At 39.3% G+C, this 23,422-nt stretch overlaps 1 protein-coding gene across 3 annotated transcripts in view; it reads left to right on the top strand.

Moving 5' to 3' along the window:
• LOC111347269 (sodium channel protein 1 brain-like) overlaps positions 1-19,697 on the top strand; it is a 48,534-nt gene extending 28,837 nt beyond the window's left edge. For all 3 annotated transcript variants that reach the window (XM_088762773.1, XM_088762774.1, XM_088762772.1), the window contains 19 exons: positions 1,661-1,789; positions 3,390-3,481; positions 4,083-4,286; positions 5,198-5,261; positions 5,546-5,690; positions 6,048-6,194; positions 6,391-6,753; positions 7,881-8,069; positions 8,768-9,524; positions 9,684-10,258; positions 10,530-10,703; positions 11,634-11,735; positions 12,193-12,462; positions 13,052-13,105; positions 14,126-14,263; positions 14,575-14,688; positions 14,965-15,103; positions 15,758-15,889; positions 16,288-19,697. In XM_088762773.1, the coding sequence (XP_088618899.1) occupies positions 1,661-1,789; positions 3,390-3,481; positions 4,083-4,286; positions 5,198-5,261; positions 5,546-5,690; positions 6,048-6,194; positions 6,391-6,753; positions 7,881-8,069; positions 8,768-9,524; positions 9,684-10,258; positions 10,530-10,703; positions 11,634-11,735; positions 12,193-12,462; positions 13,052-13,105; positions 14,126-14,263; positions 14,575-14,688; positions 14,965-15,103; positions 15,758-15,889; positions 16,288-17,534 (5,035 nt within the window). In that variant the 3' untranslated portion in view covers positions 17,535-19,697. The remainder of the gene's footprint in view (positions 1-1,660; positions 1,790-3,389; positions 3,482-4,082; positions 4,287-5,197; positions 5,262-5,545; positions 5,691-6,047; positions 6,195-6,390; positions 6,754-7,880; positions 8,070-8,767; positions 9,525-9,683; positions 10,259-10,529; positions 10,704-11,633; positions 11,736-12,192; positions 12,463-13,051; positions 13,106-14,125; positions 14,264-14,574; positions 14,689-14,964; positions 15,104-15,757; positions 15,890-16,287) is intronic.
• Positions 19,698-23,422: the final 3,725 nt, after the last annotated feature.

The following is a 23,422-nucleotide window of genomic DNA, read 5'->3' as shown; positions in this document are numbered from 1 at the left end:
TTCAATAACGTCCTTTTTTCCCGAAGGTGAATTAAGGTTATAGCGGGAAGTGAAACATAAACGTTTTTTGGGATATTACATGGCCACGCGGGGATACAAATTTTAAATGTTGATTGCTAATGGTATCCCTCGAAAGTGAGTACAGCGAACAGGCGAGAGATGCCATTAGCTCAAGAAGGTGAAATTCTTATCATCGAGTGGCCGTCTAATGTTATGTTTACTCTATAGATGTCAATGAAATTTTGAAGACAAAGTCGTATTTAATTGAAGACATATCTGAAGTGCACGGAATATTATATTTACCAGCATGACATCTGCACCCAGAAATATTATTCTATCTCCGACATACGAAGAGAAAGCAATTTCCTCGTCGGGAAAATTTTATTTTCGTCACAAAGGCGCCAATTCATTCTCGATGATGTCGTTAAGCAAAAGAAAAACCCTTTTAATTAGTTCATATCTGTCTAACAATGGTGAGTTCTGTGCGGGTTTTTACGTTTGCCTAATTTTATGGAGTGTTTGTTGCCTGGTAACAGTCCGGGTTAGTACTTTTTGGCAACTGCAGTTTTCCATATTTTTGCTCGGATTTTTCGCCAGGGGAAAAAAAAACAATTGAGTGCCGCTAATATGCTAGTTGAGTATATTTATCCTTCGATAAAAATGCTTATTTCATCGTTAAGACTACAATGAGGATTTATAAGAGTTCTTTTGAAATAGGGAAGGTTTTAAATCAATGTGTTCTTTTGTATTTCTCTTTTGATAGCCAATAAATCATTCGAATAAAAAAGTGCATGTCAAACAAAACTTTAATGGTGCAACCGTGTGTGCGAACAGCCGAAATTTGGCGGTCAACGTTCGTATATGAAGATTATTTTTTCGTTGAAAATGCAGAGGACTATTTGTTTATTTTTTTTGGCTCACCGTTGCTGAATAATTATCTTTCTCTCGTGATGGAAAATTACGATGTTATCAAGTTTAACACGTAATGTTTGTCCCGCAGAACACGTAGGCGGCGGTAGTTCCTACGATGATGTGATTGTTTCGCAATGACAGGCTTAGGGTTACCACGCACATGATTAACAGTCTTTAGACCAAATTATTTGCATTTCAATTTCACTGCAATAACCATAGATAAAACATCCCATCAAAGAAGAAAGCGATTTGGATTTTCGAAACTTGATTTAACGTAAAATTTCAAATACAACTTGAAAACAAAAAAAGAAAAAAAAATGGAAAAAACTTTGACGAGAAAAGAAGTTCGAATCTTTTGGATTCGTAAAACAGTTGACGATTTTAAACTAATGAATGTCAAGATCCGTTTATTTGTTGGTTATCTATTTATTTTTTTATTTTGCAAGAGAAACGAAGACCTGAAAAGAATTGTTTGGTGTACGCTTGTCTCGCCTCATTAAATTGTAATTTGCAAGATTTCTTTCCTCTTCCCCGTCCTGCAAAATAACCTATTGTGCGTGAACACATTGTGCGTGATCAGAAAGTTTTACCGCACCCTTGTTGTCAGGATAGATTGTTGTAGATTTTCGATCAAAATAGAATGGCCACGTCCCAAATTTTAGTACGCTTTTACTGGAACTATAATCTACACTGTAAGTATTAGTTAAGAATGCTAATGTGGGAATTGCTTTTTTCCCCTTTCAACCAGATATGTGTTTGCTGCTATTTACACTTTGGAGATGTTCCTTAAGATCATCGGCCGTGGATTTGCTCTTCACAAATACGCGTATCTTAGAAATGCTTGGAATTGGTTAGACTTTCTAGTTGTAATTTTAGGGTAAGTCAATGCGGTTTTCGTTATAATAATCTTAAAGCTTTACCACCCAAACACTGCTAAATGGTATTAGCGATAAAGTACTGATCGATAATATGCGGGTTTTTAATTTTATCAGGGATAAAGTATTTCAAATCAATTCATTAAGGGGACAGTCATTATTTTTCGCCTGAAAGTGTTGGAGGAATTTTTGAAAGGGGGGGTGACATGGTTTTCAGGGGGTACGGAGGGGGATCAGTCGTCGCCAACAGAATAAAAATGAAGGGAGGACTATAAAAAATTGACGGTCGGTTCACTGCCGATGAGGGGGGAGGGGGTGGAATGATATTACAGAGCCTTAAATGGGGATCAGGGCAATTCCATTGTGACGCAACCAAAATCTTCTATGGCAATGTATATGTACTCTTTTGTTACGCTTTGTCTGAAACAAGTTATTTTTTGTTTTTGTGAATTGAAAATTGTTTTTGGTTTCATGCTGTTGCAGTGGTTTATTTTTAGTTTATTTTGAACTTTTGGTTATTTTAGGCGCAGTTTTTAGCTAGTGGTGCAATTGTCAGGGCTTTTTATTATTTATAATCTTAAAATCTCCAGCATTGTGTCACAGTGTAGAAAGATCTCGCATTTGTAAATCACTCCGATTCTGTTACTAACGAAAACAGAGCTAAATTTCATGAATTTTGAACGTTAGATAATCTCGATGTCTCGAAATATGATTTTATTTTTTTCTTATTAAGCAGCTTTGTTGAACAAAGACAAGAAAACTTAAAATTGCGAAAGTGTTTCTAGTCCATCGATTTCATTGTTATTATTTTCTAGAATTCTCGCCACGCGGTTGACGAGGGTGCTAAGTTTTGCCGTTGTCATAGCCACAATTTTTTTTTGCTTTAATTAACATTTTTCTGCTATTTTAAATCAACAATGAATTTGAATCATTATTCTCTCATGAAATTGAAAACATCTGAAGTTAATAGGGAGTTTAAGAAAGGACGACGGCGACGCCATGGACAACGTCGCTTAGAAAATAAACTTGTATTTTACCTACGAGTCCCGCTATACTCTAAAGTCATTTAGTTTGTTTCTCACGGTCAAAACTATCTCATAACTGAAATTGGAACACAGCCTTAGAAAAGAAAAAGAAATCAGTTTAAAAATCAGTGATCGTCGTTCACGTTCTCCAGACAACGCAAAGTTTGGTCATTTCTTGTTCCTGTTTTGCAGGGAGCGCAAAGAATCCAACAAAGATTTATAACGCACGTGCACAGCCATTGTTCATCTGATTACACCTTTTGTTTGGTGACGTTCTCGTTGCCGTTGCCGTCGTAGTTTTAATTAAACTCCCTATTTTCGGCTGCTGACTGAAGTCACGTTTTGATCACGTGCTTCAGTTAATGTATCCCACGCGTAATATGGTAACATAGTTTGGTAGCTTGTTGTCGTGGTAACTATGTTACCAAATCACGTGCGGAATACATTAGCTGAAGCAGCTTAATCGTGCTTTTATCGCTCGTATAAAGAATGGGATTGCATCGTGAAAGGACAGGATTGTATAGTTCCGACGAAAAGTCCTCACTCTTAACCTTGTTATTATGCTATTTCTCTGCAGATATATAACAATGCTTCCAGGAGTAGAAAATTTATCAGGAATTCGAACTTTCAGAGTTCTTAGAGCTTTGAGAACAATATCAGCAGTTAAAGGTAAAGAAATGTTCACATTTTCTGTATTTTAGAAAAGCAAACACTTTGTCGAAGAGTTGTTGCGCCGAGAATAATCAAGTTATGTTGCATTACTAAGCCTTTGAATACGAGTGAGGTTAAGGTTGACTTTATTCTGATACAAACCCTCACTTGGATCTCGTTTCAATCATATCAAAGACACCCACAGCCTTGCTTCTTTTTAAAGACTTTGCAACTAAGCACACGACTGTCAGAAGGACCATTGTCCCAACAGATATCTGACTCATCAATATCTCAAGGCGTTTGACATTTGACGAAACTAACCGACCAGACCGATCAATTTAAAAACCAAGTAGAAATGTTTTTAGAGGCTTCCTCGCTTGATTTCAAAAAGTCTCTTTCGGGATAGTGGATGTGTAATATGAATTGACTAATTTAGCAAAAAATTATCCACTTTCATGGAGTTAACTGGTCGACCACTTCCTACGAAGCGTCCTCATTTTGTGGTGAAAAAATAGAAATTCCAGTAGGATGGAAATTTGAAAACACCCTTAAATATTTCTTGGTTCCCATAATGCCTTGTTTCCCCTTTTTAATTCATTGTCTCCTTCTGTTGTTGCAGGGTTAAAAGCCATGGTTAACACGCTATTGAAATCAATTAGGATGCTTTCAGATGTGCTGATTCTTACTACTTTCTTCTTATGCGTCTTTGCACTCATCGGCCTTCAACTTTTCGTGGGTATCATGCAGTGGAAGTGTGTCCGTAACCCCACTGGTGGTTGGCCGCACGATCCTGACGCATTTGCTGCATACTTACTGAATGAAAGTAAGGCTCGATTATCCGTGAAGCATTAGATTTTCTAGATTTACTATCACTCAGGGTGAAGGGAACTGATAACCTCCACAGCGATGATACAAAACATTCAAACGAACGATCTGAAGGAAGTAGGATCCTTCCGGGAAAAAAATGTATGGTGCAGCTGACTTAGAATTATAAAAACCGCACAGATTTTCAGGCAGATTTCACTTGTCGAAGCCACAGAGATAAACATCTTAAAACTGCTGAATAAAGGCTGATAGTTTCGAAAGAAACTGTTTGGGGCTGCGTCGATGGGAGTAACGAAATAATTTGGATATATCAACAAAGTTGAAATGGTAAATTGGCCACCGTAACGATTACAAAAGCTGACGTTTCGAACGTTAGCCCTTCGTCGGAGCGTGGAAGGGCTAACGCTCGAAACGTCAGCTTTTGTAATCGTTACGGTTGCCAATTTACTATTTCAACTTTGTTGATATATCCCAATCTTAAAACTATATCAGTCTAATAGTGTAGTTATACGATTTTAGACCTACAGCAAATTCGGACAATCTTGGACAATGGGGGGAGGGGATGATAACTCGTTAAAATGTTTGATTTTGGCCTAAGACCTGTAAAATGTGCCCCCCCCCCCCCCCCCACACAACCCCATCTCCACTTAAAATGTTGGATAGTGGTAGACTAAAAATGTGTCATGCAACATTGCGCAGGGTCAGGGAAAGGCCTGCTGTGTCTAGTGCAACAAGAAAACTGGAACATAAATGAGTTGCTCTATGGCAGAAAAATGTGCTTTTGACGACCATCGATGTTGGTGGTCAGATGTGACTTTGTCAGTCTTATCTAGCCATTTGTCTCCTAGTACCTGTTCTAAACAATTGCCTTGCCAGGCATATAACAACGTTTTTGTCTTATTTTATCAGGTAACCATTTTGTATTTCCGGGCGATGGCATAGCTGTCTTGTGTGGAAATTATTCCGACGCCAAGTAAGTCGTTCATCTCGTGCGTTGCGTTTGTGTTCATCAGAATCTGCTTTGGATTGCGTGACAAGCTTGTGACCGCACCGAACCAGACGCGAGAGAGAGCCTCGCACGTGCGACAACCGGGCGGGAGTGAACACCACGCGGGAGCGAGCAGTCACGCGGCTGTTCCTGTTGTCACCCACGCGTGTTATTTGCGCTCTCGCACCTGCTGTCCTAACTAACTCTCCAAGTCGACTTGTGTTGCCGATTTTAACTAGCTTTCTTTTTTTTTTTCTTTATGCGCATAGCTCATGTCCTACCAATTACACCTGTATGCCAAACACTGGAGACAATCCTATATCCAAGTACATCAGCTATGACAACTTTGGATGGTCTTTACTAACCTCTCTTCAGTTGGTCACAATGGATTACTGGGAAAGCATTTATAACAGCGTGAGTAAACGTTTAGGGAAGTGGAACAGATCTTAATCTCCATTCGGACGGCGAGAGAGTTCCCGTGAGAGTAAAGTATCTTATCAAACGTTACAACACGATGATCCAGCAAGGATGATGACCACGGCGGACTGTGCGTCAGCCGCTAGGTCACTGGGTTTCCCACTCACGGTAGTTCCCTCTTACAATAGCCCTCATTCCAGATCCGCGCGCGCGGTTTATTTGAAAAGCGGTCCCTTATAACTAAGCCCCATACGTGGAAATGGAATAAGAGCCATTTCGTTTCGAATATGGTGGATTGGTAACATTTTCTACCCAGTGTGCTCCTAATGCGTATTTTAAAATATTCCTATGCAGGTAATTGCTACGAAAGGACCTTGGTATGTGTTCTATTTCTTGTTTGTGATCTTCCTTGGTCCGTTTTACCTGATCAACCTTGTGTTGGCTGTTGTCTCACTCTCTTACGAACAAGAGACTGCTGCACTGCAAGACGAAGGTCTGAGGGTAAGTCAGCACTTTAAATTTGACTCATGAAGTTGTACGAAGTAAGCAAATTTACGAAGAGTTAATGCTCGGTTACGGCGGTTTTACACAATCCTTGTCAAAATGCGGTTTTCAACCTTATAGCCTGATACCCTCGTACGTATTTAAGTATTCCTGTTTTCTCAAGCCGTTTGCATTTAACATCTTTGTCCTTCAGGCGGAAACGTTTGCGAAACTGAAACGCAGCGCGTCCAGTTATTCATTTGACGGACATATGGAGCCAGAGCCGTTGTACCAGGAGGATAAACAACGCATCGAGGAGCGCGAAGCTTACATAGCAGCGCATCCAGAGGAATCAGTACACCCCCCTGAACCAGAGGAACCACTGGAATTGACTGTGGAGGTTCCTAGAAGCCCAAGCTGTTGGAGAAAGACGCAAAATAAAGTCTCCCGTGTGGTTAACTCCTCCATTTTCGAGACTTTTATCACACTTTGTATCCTGCTAAATACTCTTGCAATGGCGTTGGAACATTATGATATGGACCCTCTGTTTGAGGATGTTCTCGAATACTGTAATCTGGTAAGTGACTCTTTTTTTTTTTTTTTTTTTTGTACTTTTCAATCCTTTCTGATGGCTTTCAGAAGGCGTGTCGAGCGCTGAAGAACCGTAAAGAAGCGTGCTTTACTTACTGAACACCAAAAGAGTTGATTAAAACATCAAACCAAAGGGATAGAAAACAATCTCAGAGGAATGTGAAGGCTTGTAGTTAATTGACTGCTATTTTAAATTAGTTTTTACATTGCAGTGTTAAGACATTAGCCAAGCCAGAGGCGGGTGATTTACAAACTTTTCTCGTTGGCTATTGCACCAGTAAACCGATAAAAAGTGCGGTCTATTGCCTATTATAACATAGCTAGCAGACCCGCGCAATCAAATTCAGTATACGTTAGCGTGCTCAAAATCCCGATAGTGCACGCTGATAGCGTGAGTAAATCGCTTCGCCAGAAATTTTTTTTTTTTCGCGCGAGCGGCCATAGTTAGCGCGGGGAAAAATAATATATTTCGCGACAATAATGGATACAAACAGAGATTCGGCCCACCAGTCCCAAAACGAAGACAATTTTCCGACCTTTTTCCTTGGGCTAGAGTTCATAAATGAGGCAGAAAAAAAGAAAAACAATGGGAAAGGAGACTCGGCATCAGCGCCGTCACGATTTGCTTCACTGTCCAGCTATGTTATAAAACAATTGGTTCATGCGTTTAGCTGTGCACTATCGAGTTATGGAGCACGTGGGAAGTTTGGAGAGCACTCAAGAAGCTAGAGCTGCCCTCGTGTATTGCCTCGGGCAACTTTTACGCTTCTTTCGTACTCTCCAAACTTCCCACGTTCTCCATAACTCGATGGCGCACGCTAAAGCATGAACCAATTGTTAAAGGTAGGGTTGGGTAGTTAGGAAAGCTAACCTATTTCTTTTCTACTTGATATAATTTTCCAGACTTGTCCAACAGCAAAACAATCATTTCTAGCTAATTCCTAATGAAATATAAAGTCACAATTGTGAAGATTAGTCTTTAATAGTATTCGTGATGACTTAAAATCGAGTTAAAATTCGGATCGGGAATGTGGTTCGGCCAGATTTCTCTTTTACGGGAACATTTGTCAAAAGTACGGGAAGACTAACGCAGACTCCTAATTTTTTCTTCAGGCGTTTACTGTGGTGTTTATCATGGAAATGATACTCAAACTGGTTGCATTCGGTTTCAAAGAGTACTGTAAAAATAGTTGGAACTTGTTCGACGGGACGATTGTTATTCTTAGTATCCTGGACATGGTGCTGACATACTCTGACACCATCAGAGGGGCAGGCCTGAGTGTACTAAGGACGTTCAGATTGGTATGCGATCATATAAATTAGAGTTAAAGAGAAATTTTGTTCACTTCTCACGAGCATGGGACAAAGAAAAACATCTAAGTTCTTTTGTGAGGATTGAAAACTCAGACCTTGCGATTTGCCGATTTAGTGTGGTACCACACCACTGAGCGTCAGAGAACTCAATGGTGAGCCTGGCCATCATGAGGTTGATACGCGCCAAGCGTCCTGTATGCTTCTAATTTAGGCTCAGCAAACAAACATCTAAATGAGTTACCATCTTCAATAGAAACAGAATTCTCCCCTCCCTTGACAGCCTAGCATGTGAGTCCAACCGGTGGATTCCCCCATCCCAAACAACCCTAAGAATGGTTAGGAAAAGTACAGAGTGTGAAAATTGACGTGTATAGACATTGGGATCTTAGGTTAAGTCTTTTGTTTCACAAATTTCTCTGTGCTTAAGTTCCTAAAGCCGAAAGCGCCGCTTGTGTTGTGAAGTAAAGAAATATGTTAAACATATAACCCGAACCTGTCACCAAAAAAAACAAAAAAAATACCTGATGGGAAATTACTGACCTCGGATCATTCATGGTTTTCGATGTTCACTTTTAAGATTTCTTCCTAAACGTTTCCAGTTTTACTTCCCACAATTGCCTTATGCGTTAAAAGAGGTTCCTCTTGAAAGCTGTGAAATAAGTGGTTCTTTGTGTTTTACTCCGCAGCTTCGAGTGCTGAAGCTCGCCCAGTCGTGGAAGACTATGGGAGATCTGCTGAACACGATTGGAAGCAGTGTGGGACCCGTGGGGAATATAACTGTCATCCTCGCTATTATAGTGTACATGTTTGCAGTGGTCGGAATGCAGTTGTTTCAGTCTTATTACACGAAGGACAAATTTAAGAATGGTAAACTCCCGCGGTGGAACTTTAATGATTTCGGTCATTCATTCATGGTGATTTTTAGGATATTATGTGGTAAATGGATTGAGCCGTTGTGGTGGACAATGCGGGCTACTTCTCCTGCGGCTATTTTTTTCATTTTGCCGGCCTTTGTAATTGGTAATTTCGTGATTTTAAATCTTTTTCTCGCACTCCTGCTGAACTCGTTCAGTGCGGGGGGCGATGAACCGGAGGACGAAGAGGAAAAGAAGAGGAAGGAAGAAGAGAAGAAAAAGAAGAAAAGAGAGAAAGAAAAGAAGAGGCGTTTAAACATTCTTCGTATGCTCGGAAGAAAAAACAAAAATCTGTCAGGAAGTAGGAGCAAAGTTGGACCTGATGAAGACGGCGAAGGAATTGACATGGATGCGCAGTCACGAACAGTCAGCCCAGCTGACGACGGGTGCAAAAAAGAAGCGGCAATCACATTGTCCAATAATCCAAAGAATGGAGAGCAAGAGAATGGATATGAGATGACGCTGGTGAATCGATTACCCAACGGACAGACGCAACAAGAGAATTTTAACGGCTTCAAGTACGGCTTTGGTAAGTTCTGTCATGACAGGTTGGACTGTCTTCGCCTCTGCCCGTGTTTCTCTTTTCTTTCATTGCAAGAACCAGTTCTTTCCATCTAGGTAGACGTGATAAAATGAAGGCACCCTTAGCCTGACCACTGATGCTTCCTTTGTTATTTTTATTTCTCAGATGAAACACCGGGTAAGCCTGTTGCACGTAACACCAAAGTGAACTCCCTGCCGATTGAAAACCGCCATTCGCTGACCACCGCTGTTGATCTGGACGACGCAGCAAGGAGAATCCGGGATCTTCCCGATCCAAACAAGAGACTTCCTTCCGTCAACCACGTCAAAAGCGATGATAGACTGGAAACTAGTGAGAACAACCAAAGTAATGGTGATCTTGTCGCCAATGGTTCCGCTCCTGTGGTAATAAATGGCAATTCGCGAATGTCTGCTGGATCGTCACATAAAGATGTCAGTCTGGGTGACATAGAATCACGCATTCCACCCAACAGTCCAGGCTGTGAATCGAAGCGTGACACAATTGTCACGGTAGACACCGATGACACGACTCCTTCGGGGGGAGTGCGGCCTTGTTGCCCAACTTTCTGTTATTGTGACAGTGGCTGCTGTGACAATTACAAGGAGTCGTGCATTCGGAGAAGTTGGCATGGATTGCGTTACAATATCTGTGCTTTCGTAGAGCATAAGTACTTTGAGTGGTTCATCCTCGCCATGATAGTGATCAGTAGTTTAACTCTGGTAAGTGACGGGTCAGTTTATCACACAATTGTCCTTTTCGTTCAATTTTCTTTGCTCCAGCCCTACTTGAGATAGTCCGAGTCATTTGATTTCAAACTTTTTTTTCCTACTCTGTTTCGCGAGCGCTGGTTGGTTGAGAATAAAGCTTTCAAGCGCTGATTGGCTGAAAACACAATGGCTTTCGTCGAGCCCTCGGTTGACTGATCGGCTTTGAAAGCAAAGCATCCTGAACACAAGACAATATGAAGACTCAAATATTCTTTTATTTCAGGTGTTTGAAGATATTCATTTGAAAAACAAACCCGTCTGGAGGGAGACGTTGAAAGTGATGAACTACATCTTCGCAATCACCTTCACGATTGAGATGCTTCTTAAAATCATCGGAATGGGTTTCGTGGGATATTTTTCCAACCTGTGGAACTGTTTGGACAGTTTTATTGTGGCGGTACGTCTCGCAAACTCTAAAGTTTGAAATGTTCTTATGGTAGAAAATCTAGAAATCAAACCTCACTTAATTTTTTTTTTTGCTTGATAGGCATAAGATAAGATAAAATAAGACCTTTATTTAAACATGATAATAATTAAAGCTAACAGCTTGTGGGGTCGTGTATTTAGTTTATACTTTATTTAAATAAGAAGAAGACTAGCTAAATATTTTAAAAGGCTAACACTAACATCGTAATCAAAAGTAGAGAAAGTCGTCATTTTTATGGCGGACAGCTGAAGCTGAAGCATTATTAATTTAAAATCTCTAAAATAAGGCTTTGTTTTGCATCTTTTTGGTTCTTAATGTTTGAACTTCGATTATTTTAAAGGGCGATATTGGGTTAGCGTTAGACATCTATATTTATACAGGATAACCCCTTCAGTGTAGTAAACACCGGTATCAACGGGGGTCCTGTTAACCACCCATCCCACCCCAGGGGAGGACATCCATCACACAGTATTCTCGTGCGTGGGAAAGTAACGTCTCCTGCCCCTAACCCTGCAGGAGACGAGACCTTCATTTATTCGTCCCTATCCGAGAAGACTAGAATATCTAATCATTTCTTGATGTTATAGAAAGGGAGCATATTATTCTCAATTATTTTAAGAGCCTGAGTGTTGGTCCGGCCGGGGCTCGAACCCTCGACCTCCCGCACAACAGTCCAGCGCTCTATCCATTGAGCTAACCGGGAAGCGGTAAACTAAAATGCGTGCGTAATAGTTTTACTTGTAGTCAAATTTACCCTATCATCCGTTTTCAAAACGAGCATCTTAATGGCTTTTTATTAAACCGGCACTGATTAGATTATCTGCGAATCAGTTTAACGCACATAGGTGGTCTTGCTTTTTGTCCAGTCTTAATTGCTTTCTTTTTTTAATTATCTTGTAGATCTCCCTCGCTAGTCTCACTGGTAGTAAGAATCTACAGTCATTCAGATCCCTTAGAGCCCTAAGACCTCTCAGAGCGATATCTCGGTTTGAAGGAATGAAGGTACGTGGAAACGTTTTATATCTCGTGAGTAACGCATGTATTTTTACGGTCTTTAAACGTATCTTTCACGATGTAACAACCACACGAAATGTTTCATACGCTGATTGCTTTGTTACGACATAAAACTTAGCGTTGGAGAAGGTTTCTTTTTGCTTGTTGTTTTACAAAATGTCCTTCGACCAAAAGAAGTGGCTAGTTTCCCTAAATCTAGCGTAACAGGAAGCATGTATTATTTGGGGATTTTGTATGGCGTTGTTCCTCAGAAAACATTTTAAGCTGGTCGTGGTGCTAAGCTTAAAAATTGTGGGCAACGTAGCGTGACACCAAGATCAATTCTTGTTATGTTGTCACATCCAGCGTGATGGAAAACGCTTAATTTCGTTGTGCTTTCAAATCAAGCGCGACAAGCTTTGTCGATCCTTGCGTGACAGAAGCACTGTTTGTGTTCTGATTTTAGATTGTCGTCAATTCATTGGTGCACGCTGTCCCAGCTATCGTCAACGTGATGCTGGTGTGTCTAATATTCTGGCTGATCTTCAGCATTGTCGGCTACCAGTTGTTCAACGGCAAGTTCTACAGATGCGTCGATGCCAAGACCCTTGAAAAATACAAACCAGATGTAGTCGCAAACAAGACGCAATGTGAGCAGTCACCGGGCATGCGCTGGATGAATGCTAAAATAAACTTCGACAGCTCATTGCAAGGGTTCTTGGCTCTCTTTCAAGTTGTACGTATCAAGGATTACTTATCTATGGAAATGAATTTGATAAATTTCTTTCTAAGGACACTAATTATGTGAGAGTAAACAAAATATAGTAGAGGCTGATAGTTTCGAAAGAAACTGTTTGGGGCTGCGTCGGTGGGAGTAACGAAATAATTTGGATATATCAACAAAGTTGATATATCCAAATTGAAATATCCAAATTGATATATCCAAATCCAAAGGCAGTCTAAATCCCACAGGGATCAATGAACGCTTTTCATTCCACTAATTTATTCATGTTTTTCTCGTTGCCATGCACCCACCAATAACGTAGCTCCATTTTCTGCCTTTAAAAGCACACACAACCCACAATTCCTCTATTCGCTCCGACGGAGGGCTAACGCTCGAAACGTCAGCTTTTGTAATCATTACGGTGGCCAATTTACCATTTCAACTTTGTTGATATATCCAAAATATAGTAGACATAAGTAGACACATTTACTCTGTTGGGAGGTAAACCATTGGGTTCATTTCAAAGCGTAGAGTCTTCGCAAGATTAATCGTGATCCAGCCATAAAAGAAGTATTTACACTCTGAGTGATTTGTATTGCAGGCCACCCTAGAGGGGGTGTTTGAAGTTATGGACGATTCTGTGGATAGTGTTGACGTACGTGGACAAAATATCATAAATATTGTTTCAATCTATGTCAGTGATATGTAAAGCATAATGGCTACATTTGCAATTTTAGAAGGAAAACTTGACGCGCACCTGACTCGCTCGTCAAGTGGAAACTTATCGTTGATATGAATGATGAATCGTGGAATATGTGATGTCTATTTTAGGTAATAACATGATTTCGAGTGCAATTTGGTGTTAATAAGCACGAGTGAATACTTCAAAGACAACAAAATTGCACTAGCCCGTAGGGCGACTACAATTTATAGTGCTTAGTACGTCAAATTGCACAAGAAATCTTTTTGTTACCTTTTGATAATTTACATGAAAAAAAAGTATCGCAGAAAGTAAAGTCAGACGAAAGTTTGACAGCGCGTGCGCTATTTGTAATGTGCACTTGTGTTACAACTTTGCACCCGTGTTACATGAAAAATGCACTAGTTTTCGGCCAATCGGACGTGCGTAAGTTTTTCATGTGTATAACAGTCATGTTGTAGAAACATGACTAGGATTCTCATAAGAATTCATTTTCCTCTGAAGTTGCATCCCATCGGAATTCTTTTGATAGCAGTAGAATTACATCCGAGATCATCTCCAAATTAAAAACTGCCAAGTTTCGTTTGGTAAACTGGCCATGTTACATGTAGTTCTAGTGATTACTTTCTTAGCACTCTTGTTATTCTGTGACTATAGCGGAAGCAAAGGGCCACATTCGGCTAAGTAACCAGGCTCACAGGAAACATCAAAAAGTGAACGCGCAAACACGCATGTTCAGTTACTTTTGATAGTATCCTCTCAGCTGTCAGAGAGTATTTTGAAATGTTGATAAAAGTTCATTAAAGATTGATAATTTCCTTAGGTTAGATAACATATTGGGATGCATGTTCTAATGCGACCAAATGTGGCTTCGGTTTAAAAATTTCGTGCTTGAGCAAGGAATGTTATAATGCTATTAATAATGATGATGATAGTGGTATTGATGTTAATGATTATTACTGTTTTTGTCCATAGAAAGATGAGCAGCCAATATACGAGCACAGCTTCTACGCCTACTTCTATTACGTCGTGTTTATCATCATGGGTTCGTTTTTTATCTTGAACCTCTTCATTGGAGTCATCATTGAGAATTTTAATCGCCTTAAACAGCAGGTGAGCCTTTCTACAACGGTTACATTTCCTTCATTGATTTATCTTCCTAACTTTCAAGTGTAGTGAAACGCAATTTAGTTTAGCCAAGTATTCAAAGTTTTTCTTAGTTATGCTCGTTCTTCTCTTGATATAATTTAGTTCCCTGAGGAAAAATTCTCTTTCAAGAAAGTGTTTCTAAGCGCAGTTTTATTATTTGATGCGTGTGGTCCTGCGCGTGCTTCTATTGGAAAACATTAGATAAAAGTCCCCGTTTGAGGACTGTACGAGATGGTATGTGCAGGGCTGGACTCATTATGTTACTTTTGTTTCAGTATGAAGATAGCGGGGCACTAGGAATGTTTTTAACGCCAGGGCAGAGAAGCTGGGTGAACACACTTAAGAAAACCTACTACAGGAAACCCAGGAAACAGTTTAAGAGACCACAGGTTGGTAAAGACTTCAAACGTTCCAACGTTTACAGCTGGTACAATTGTCGTAAAATATCTTTGTTTTGAGCAATCAGATGGCTTTCAAACAACAACTATTGAAGTTATTAACATACAACTGACAAATGCGCAGAATGCAAGATGAGTAGCTATTTTAGTGGCTGTATCAAGGTTCTATACCCAAGCTGAGAAGATTATCTGTCGCGCAGCTTTTTGAATTAGTGGATTTGTTTTAGCCGTTTGTGACACCTTGTTAACTCTCTGTTTTCTTCTTAGAACAAGTTTCGTGCGTGGCTGTTCGACTTGATCCTACAAAAGAAATTTGAAGTGTTCATCATGTCTGTGATTCTCATCAATATGCTCACAATGATGATGGAACATCACAATCAATCGGAGAGCTTCTCAGCAGCGCTCAATATCCTTTCATTGAACAAACTTTTATCAATTGTATAATTTTTTTTATTAAAAACTGGATCATTGGATAATGCAATTCAAGACTTTTTATTGGCTTAACCATTATGGTATATGAGCCAATATACCATAATCTACAAATATGGTAAGCGTACGCGTCAGCTTAAAATCAAAAGGGAGCCAAAAAAATCCAGTTTCTTCTTACAAAATAATAATTTCTAGGGGGCGTTTTTAATAAAACAATTATTCCACTCGCGCTTGTTGGATATGATCTATCATCTCATATCCAACGCGCGCTCGTGGAATAATTGTTAATTAGTAAAATCAGATATTTAATTCGATCAAAACTTTGTAGCTTGGAATCAAGCCATGGTGGGAAGAACAGGGATGGTACTGTGACTAGGGCGCTCTTATCCCACCACTGTTTCCTGGGTTCGATTTCGGGTACGTTTTTCCTTGCTTGGGCATTCTCCTGCCTTCTACACACCACAAAACTAACGGACTTAAAATTCCAGGTAGACCTGGCGATAGGGGACGGAGAGCTGAGGATACACCCCGATAGCTATTTTTAAATCTTATATCTTACTGTTTATTGTGTTGTTCTTGTTTGAAAGAGTTCTCCTTAACCAGAGCTCGATTTTTGGCACCGGGCCATCACGATATTTGAACTATATCTTCACCGGGATCTTCATAATAGAGGCAATAATAAGGTTGATTGCGATGCGGCTGGACTACTTTAAAATGGGTTGGAATGTGTTTGATTTCGTAATAGTGGTTTTCTCCATTGTTGGTAAGTAATTTGTTTAAGATTCTAAACGAGGCTTCTTTTATCTCCGTTCCTTTTATGGTATTCTTAAATGTACTCTGTTAAAAAAAAAAAAAAATTAAGTACGTGTGCAAACGAAAGGAACGAATTTGATATTTAATGGTTCAATCTTATCCTTGGGTGAAATTTCCCTGATTCATCGAAGGCTGATTATCTTAGTCAGAATATAAGGAAATATTTTAACTTGAACCATACCAAGTCACTGTGGTACAAGGCGTAGAGAAGATTGTGTAAAATGCGGGGCATTAAGCTTGAGCGTGATCGTGATCGTGATCGTGATCGTTAGAGCAACTGTGAATTTGCTGAGACGACGTTCTACAGATTTTTTACTTATTGGTTGTAACTCTGTGGCTCTCTTTCAGGTATCGTTGTCGAAGACGTGTTGAAAAAGGAAATGATCTTCTCACCAGGGTTACTGCGAGTCGTCAGGGTCTTTAGACTGGGAAGACTGCTGCGTTTCTTCGAAGGTGCAAAAGGTGTTCGTCGATTGCTGTTCACTTTGGTAAAATCACTGCCCGGATTGGTCAATATTGCCATGTTGTTGGGCCTGATTATGTTCATATACGCCATTATTGGTATGTCCTCGTTCGGTTATGTCAAAAAGAGAAACGGCATCACGGACGTGGTGAATTTTGAAACATTTATAAACTCTCTACTTTTGTTATTTCGGGTTGGAACAGCCGCGGGCTGGAACACCATTCTTGACCCGCTCATGGTAACTGAACCCGACTGTGACCCGACCTTGAATACTGGCGGACCGAATGGAAACTGCGGAAATCGCTTTCTTGCTGTGTTCTTCTTTGTTAGTTACATTCTGATTATTTTCTTGATAATGATAAACATGTATATAGCTGTTATTTTAGAAAATTTCAACGAAGCACAACAGCAAGAAGAGGTTGGTGTGACAGACGACGATCTAGAAACCTTTATCCAGGTTTGGGAGGAGTTCGATCCCAAAGCAACACACTACATTCATGTTAATCAACTGAGCGATTTTCTAGAGGCTTTGGAACCGCCGCTTCAAGTTCCTAAACCAAACAGGCACCTCTTTGGGGAATTACAGGTGCCTCTTAAAGCTGGTTTTCGCATCTATCTCGTGGATCTTATGCAAGTTCTCGTGAGGCGCGCCATGGGAGGTGTAGAAGGTCATGAGGAACACGAGATGACCATGTTAGTGGAGCGCTTGGAGGAGCGCTTCGCGAGCATGCGCAAAAAGGAAACTGACCTCAGGACTCTTCCTGAGCAGCATAAGTTCGAGATTAAGGCGGCTGTGACAATTCAAAAGGCCATAAGGATTTTCTTGCTAAAAAGAAGGCTGAGAGTTAATAGAGGAGGAGCTTTTCATGCATATGATGAGCTAACTTCCGACAAGGACAAAGGTCATGCGTGGAAGGAAAAACAAGTGGAAGATAACACTCGCGTGATAGGCATGCTGTGGCTAAGTCAAGCGAAACGACACGAGGAAGAATCAACCACAGATGCACAAGATGAAGACGAGGAAAATACCAAGGATGAGGAAAACACAGAAGACGATTCTCCAACTGAAGTTACTGTTGTGGATCAAGAGAAACCTAAACCTTCGCCAAACACTCTGAGTGTTAATTGTTAGGGAACAGGTGAAGGGTTATGGAACGGCAACAGAACAACACTTGTCAAAATCGTTCTTATCACAGTTACTTGTATGGTTTTGGTGATTAGGAGCCTCACTTTTAGAAATGCAAAGAGTTCAAAACCAAGTCGTTAAGCTTATTGGATCGTTTGCTAAACTGTTCACCGCAAAAATGAAGGAACAGCGTAAGTTCAGCACAATTGAATGTTGCGTATATGCGGTGGTATATGATTGCCAGGTAATGCCTTGTGGAGCCCGCGATATTTGATTACTGAGATTAGTCGATTGGGGCCCTCGTGGAGCTATCTTGTTATTCCCCTATGACGGAACCTTCATAAGTGTGAATCCGCTGAGCGGCATGACAGTTGCTCCGCGGCTGCATGTCGTATATTTTATACGTTAAAAATAACAGAAGGCCAATGCCTTTGTAAATATTACTTAGAAATATTTTTGTTATTTTTTGATCGTAGCTGAAGGGAAGCAACGTATTTGGACGGTTATTGCATTTTTGCGGTGTGCCTCGATCCTCGTTGAGGTTCTCGCTGAATGAGATTTGTCGATGTTATGTCCGATTTTAGCTTTTTTGAGGTTAATTTAGCTGACCGAATCTAAGTTATCTAAACAGAATCAATTCTGTTTTTGTATTTCACACCGCCTTGCTGAATTAGGCGACGTATTTCGCAATTTTAAATCAATCAATTATTCCAGTTCAAATTAAAATATTTGTGTAAGTAGAATGGAAGCTAATAGTTCTTATCTTATCATTATGATACTCTCCTTACCAAGGAGAAACTTTTTTGGCACAAATAATTAAATTTCAGCCGCACAGCTGAAGGCAATTTCTTGATTTCTCTTTATTAAGAGGGAAAGCTCAACGCCTAATTTTAAGTCGAGTCAAAATAGTAGATATTTCACTGTGGAATCAGCTAACACCAGCGAGATTTCTGTTGTGTGCGGTTCAGCCTCGTTGTTATATTAGACACGTTAATTTCTTAAACGTGAAATAAAAAGTAGCTTGGATCAGACAGTGCCCCTTTAGAAATCCCTATCGAAATTAGTTCTGACAGAGGTCACTCTATGCTTGTGTCTCAGAAAATTTTTAAAGCGACAACATTTGATATTCTGTGGTTGCCTTTAAGAGGCCTTTAACTAACTAGTTATAGATTTATTGAGGCTTCGACTTCCATAACATTAATCTCTGGTACAAGGTTAGTACAAGTAGAATGGGACCGTAAATCATTAGTTCGTCTTGTTCGGTAGTTATATTTCCATTTTCTCTCTTTTGAGTTAATAATTATTTTAAAATAATGTTGATATTTTTGTTCTCTGACGGTACATTCAGCTTGCTCCAATGCCAAAGCGCAGTTATGTAAATATAAGATTGTGCCAAGGAGTTACGATAACCTATTGACTGGTAAAACGGTTAGTTATTGACTGGTTTGACTGGGTAAGAATGCGGATCAGCAACCTTTGTTCGAGGGCTCGAGTCCTTTATCAACAGTACAATATACTTATTGTTCGCTAGTGTCAAGTGAAGTTAAATTTCACAAGAGTTTATTGAGATAGCTTTTTATACTTTTGTTTTCGTTTTAAGGTTGATATCTCCGCGTAATTGACAGATGTCAATCAAAATTTACCCGTGGAGTTAAGTTGTTTTTTTGTATTAAAGATAGCGTTAATGAAAGTATGAAGGCTCGCTTAAAATGTGGCGCTTTCTTGCCTGTGTCGCCCACTAAGTAGTTGAAAATAACAAACCACGGGCTGAACTGTAAGCTTCATCAAATCACTAAAACACTCCACAAGGTACATTGCATTGAAATAAATAGGCTTACTATCAAGTTTGTGACAATTTTCAGCAACAAGTTTCCGGAATTATTTCAGTCAACACATTTATTTTGATGTGATCGGCTATCTTGTGTTGGAGTTCATGCTTTGATTTGATTAAATTTACGATCAATAAGGTTTTCCTTAATATCTCAAACAGAACAAGTCAAATGGTTTGGCATCTTATTTGAGTCAAAATTTTCCCTAAATTTGCGACTACAAAAAAAATATATTCCATTACGAGGAAGCACTAGTGGGATTTGCTTTGTTCGTTTTCACAGAAATTTTTGTAAGTACAAATTTTATACGTCAAAACCATTAAACTCTGCGAACACATAATTCTGACGGCGTCTGATTAAATATTTCCATTTCCAGAGCAATTTAATGTCCGTTCGCCTTTCGGGAAGGATGGAGGGCCGACGCCCAATGAGTGTGTGCGTTTCATTCCAGATGAAGGCGTCTGCCGGCGTTAATGTCCTCAAGAAAAGTCAGTTGACACACACTGCCTCTGTTCGTACTCAGGAATAGTCGATACACGATAACCCGTGTGGCAGGCGCTGGTACATTGAAAGTACGCTTGGAAATTGGTTAACATGCACACTCGGTTTTGGAGACCCCCGCCTTCTCAATGCTCCCGCTTTTATTACCCGCCCGTCAGCTGCAAAGACATTCACCATTCAGCAGTTTGTTTACCTCTAAATAAACGCTATGTCTTTGGAGCGCGCAGTCATTATCCTTTCATCAAATTCCGTCGGAAATGTGCAAAAAGAACCTTAATCTGACACAAGAAATTGAGGCTTACACTCAAGTAAAACTTTTAAGAAATGAGATGTGCATCGCCAGAGCTCGATTAAGCAGTCTGTTGTAAGTTCATCGCTCAGCTTAGCGGTTTTCCCCGTCGGAGATTCAAGGAAGACTAGAAACTGCAAAGTAAAAAGTGCAACCTCGAGAGAAAACTTTGTTTGAGCTTTTGTCCTGTAACTTTACCCGCAAGCTCGACCACGGTAAGATTGTTAGACAGAGTCCAAACATAGACATACCCCGATAAGCTCTGAGAATGACTAGGAGAAGGGAAATGACAACAGTTACTCACCAAAGCTCTTTTCAGGCTTCTTTTCCACTCGATTTTACTCGCCAAAGTTTTGGGAGCTCCGAGGTTTTAATTTTACCATTTGTGTATTTGATTTCTTTGATTTGCCATGAAAATTCGACGATCTGAAATGTTAGTTCTCATATTATCTTATAAAGTGTCTATTTTTTACTCAAACTTTCACTCTATCCTTTTCCATAAGGAATGATTTTTGTTCTCTAGGTCAGAAAAATAGATTCAAGTAGACAGTAGATCTTGAAGTTTTTTAGTTGACAGAGTATCTCAGGGTATTCATAAGCGCTGGAACTTTCGTAAATAATTGTTGCTATTGCATTTACTGATTTAGATCTTATTCGATTCACAACAAAAACAGAGAGTATTTTACCGAAATAATCTTATTGAAGAAAAAAAAAACAAATAAACAAACCGTTGGTCCCGGCGTTAGTTCGGGTTCATCGTGATATGATGCACTCGGGATACCTGTTGGAGACCGTAAAAAAGTGGGCGAAGAATACTCAAGGCGTAACTGATAGCCCCGCTAACATCTTGATTGCTCTCCAAACTTTTCAAATGTTTATCTCTCGACGAAAGCAAAGCTAACACATAAACCTATTGTTTTCTAACGTTTCAACGTTGTAGTTAAAAAATTCCCTCTCCAACATGTTTCAATGAAAAACTCAACATTAGCGAACACAGTGTGAACAAGAAACACCCTCGCAAAAGTGAATTTGATTAAACGGATTTACAAGCCATGTTGCAATTTTTTATATATTCAATACATTTAAAATAACGTCATATTTACTATTTTCCAATTCTAACATATGTCGCTTGTCTGACAATTCGCCCACGCCTTTAAATTTTTTTTTATATACATTTTACATGATTGTTAACATGTAACCAGACAGCTTAGCATCTGGAGTCAACTCCCTATGGCCTACGATTTGCCATTGGCCGGAAAAAAAAAAAAAAAAGCTACAATATTGATTAGAAGTTGTACGTATTCAGACCTAATTAGTTCTTAATTTGGTCCTTACAAGAATCTGTTCGTTGTAAGCGGAAAGATCAGTAAGTGTTTTTATGCCCTCTTGGGATCTGTATTTGCATGCTCACTTTGTTTTGAACTTTCAGTTGAAAGGACAAGCTTTTGCAATGTCATGCAAATAAGTTACAAAGGGAAGTTTTGTTGACTTGGTTTCTTTATAGCAGTAATCTTTCCCATGAGCTTCGCTAACTTTGCATGTGGCGCTTTCGGTGGAAACCAATTATTTTAAGAAAGAATCCAAAAATAGGTTTAAATCGGTTAGAAATGATTTGACTTTCGTCTGGAAACGAAACCACTAACTGGTTCATGCCATGGGTCGCTTTTTTTCTGGCAACTGGTAAAAAAAAAAAAAAAAAGATGTTGAAGTTCCAGTCGAAGAAAAAGGTAGATTTCGTTCCGTTTACCTGTGTCAGGTAAGCACAAGAAGGCACGATAAGCATGAATGAAGCAAACGCGAAGGTAAGATACCATTGAAGTAGTTAACTTTTTGAAACGATTGAGTTTGATATGCCACGAAGCACTCTTATTTAAAAATTTCAAGTGTTCGTGGTTGTAATGTCATTAATTTTCATCTGAACAAAGCCGGCCGAACCTAAATATTGTAAATAAAAAGCTTAATTTAACAGCATAGACTTCGAGGCCCTCTTTGTTAGATAAACATGTATATGCAAGGTAAATTTTGTCAGTATCATGGAAACAGTGTGTTCGCAGGTTGAATGCAATTTAATTATGTTTTTATACTCGTTTAAACAGAAACTTCTACACTTTCAACATCTTTATAATTTCTATGATTGTAATCCTCGAGAGCAAACTAGTTTCAAGTAATCCCGTTAAATGTTATAATCATTCGATGTCAGTTTTCAACTTATTCGAACTGAGTTACCTTCTTTAATGGCAAATTAAATTTATGCTACGTGATAACTCAAAGCCAAAATCTTAACAATGCCTCATGAAAGCTCTGAATCTCATAAATAAAAGTTATCGTTTGAAACACATCCTAGATAATCTTCAGAACTACGTGATAAATTTTGGAGAAATCGCACCGTCTATGAACTGTTCTAATTTACCACTTTTCTAGTAACTACTTCATCGTAATCGATAACCGTCCATTATCCTTTAATAACATCGCATTTGATGCAAAAAAGCTTGTTTATTTAACCGCTACACTGTAGTTGAAAGTTGAAAAGGTCTGTTGAAAACTCTTGAACATTAGCGATCAGTGCTCGAATACTTTAAATAACTTTTCCTTTCGCTTAGCTCATCTCTGAGATGAGGATTGGTAATGAATACACTCATGATATTACTCTATTGGAAAAAGAACAACAAACTGAAAAAAAACCCATAGATATTCACCGTCGAATTTCAATCTAATTCAGCGACTTTGTCAGCTGTAAGATATTTTTTTCCAATGTATTGAAAAAAAAAACAAACTGTAAACACGTTTTTACTTAGTCACCCCAAAAAGGATATTTTACTGGGCAACGGATGTACTGTTACAACATGTTGTGTTTTGGTTCAATGTTGCGCCTGAGGACAATTTCAGTCTCCAAAGAGTAAGTAAAGATTGAGGTATATTTACTAATTACATTATTTCTATTTTGGGAATATTCTTCTAGGAAGCACGTACGAACAGTTACCAGGCACTGAGTCTAATTATTATCCTATTTATCCGAGTGTGAATTCATTCACAAACAAATAACCAATTCACAGACCAGCAAAATTAAAATATTGATTATCCTCACATGATTTGGCCATGTCAGAATTGTCATCTGTTAGAATTCTCTCAGCTTTTGTGTGTCAAATAGTATTTGATTTGACTCTCAGTTTTTCGGAAAGGAGCAAACTGTGGAGGTCTACGACAAGCTGAACTCGTTTCAAATAATGGAGAAGCATCTGTTTAAATTATTGAGATGCAGCTGGAACCTTAAAACT

The sequence above is a fragment of the Stylophora pistillata genome, chromosome 6 (genome assembly GCF_964205215.1).
Source record: "Stylophora pistillata chromosome 6, jaStyPist1.2, whole genome shotgun sequence".
Taxonomy (NCBI): domain Eukaryota; kingdom Metazoa; phylum Cnidaria; class Anthozoa; order Scleractinia; family Pocilloporidae; genus Stylophora; species Stylophora pistillata.
Note: the sequence above shows the minus strand (reverse complement) of the source record. Positions and strands in the feature narration are given on the sequence as shown.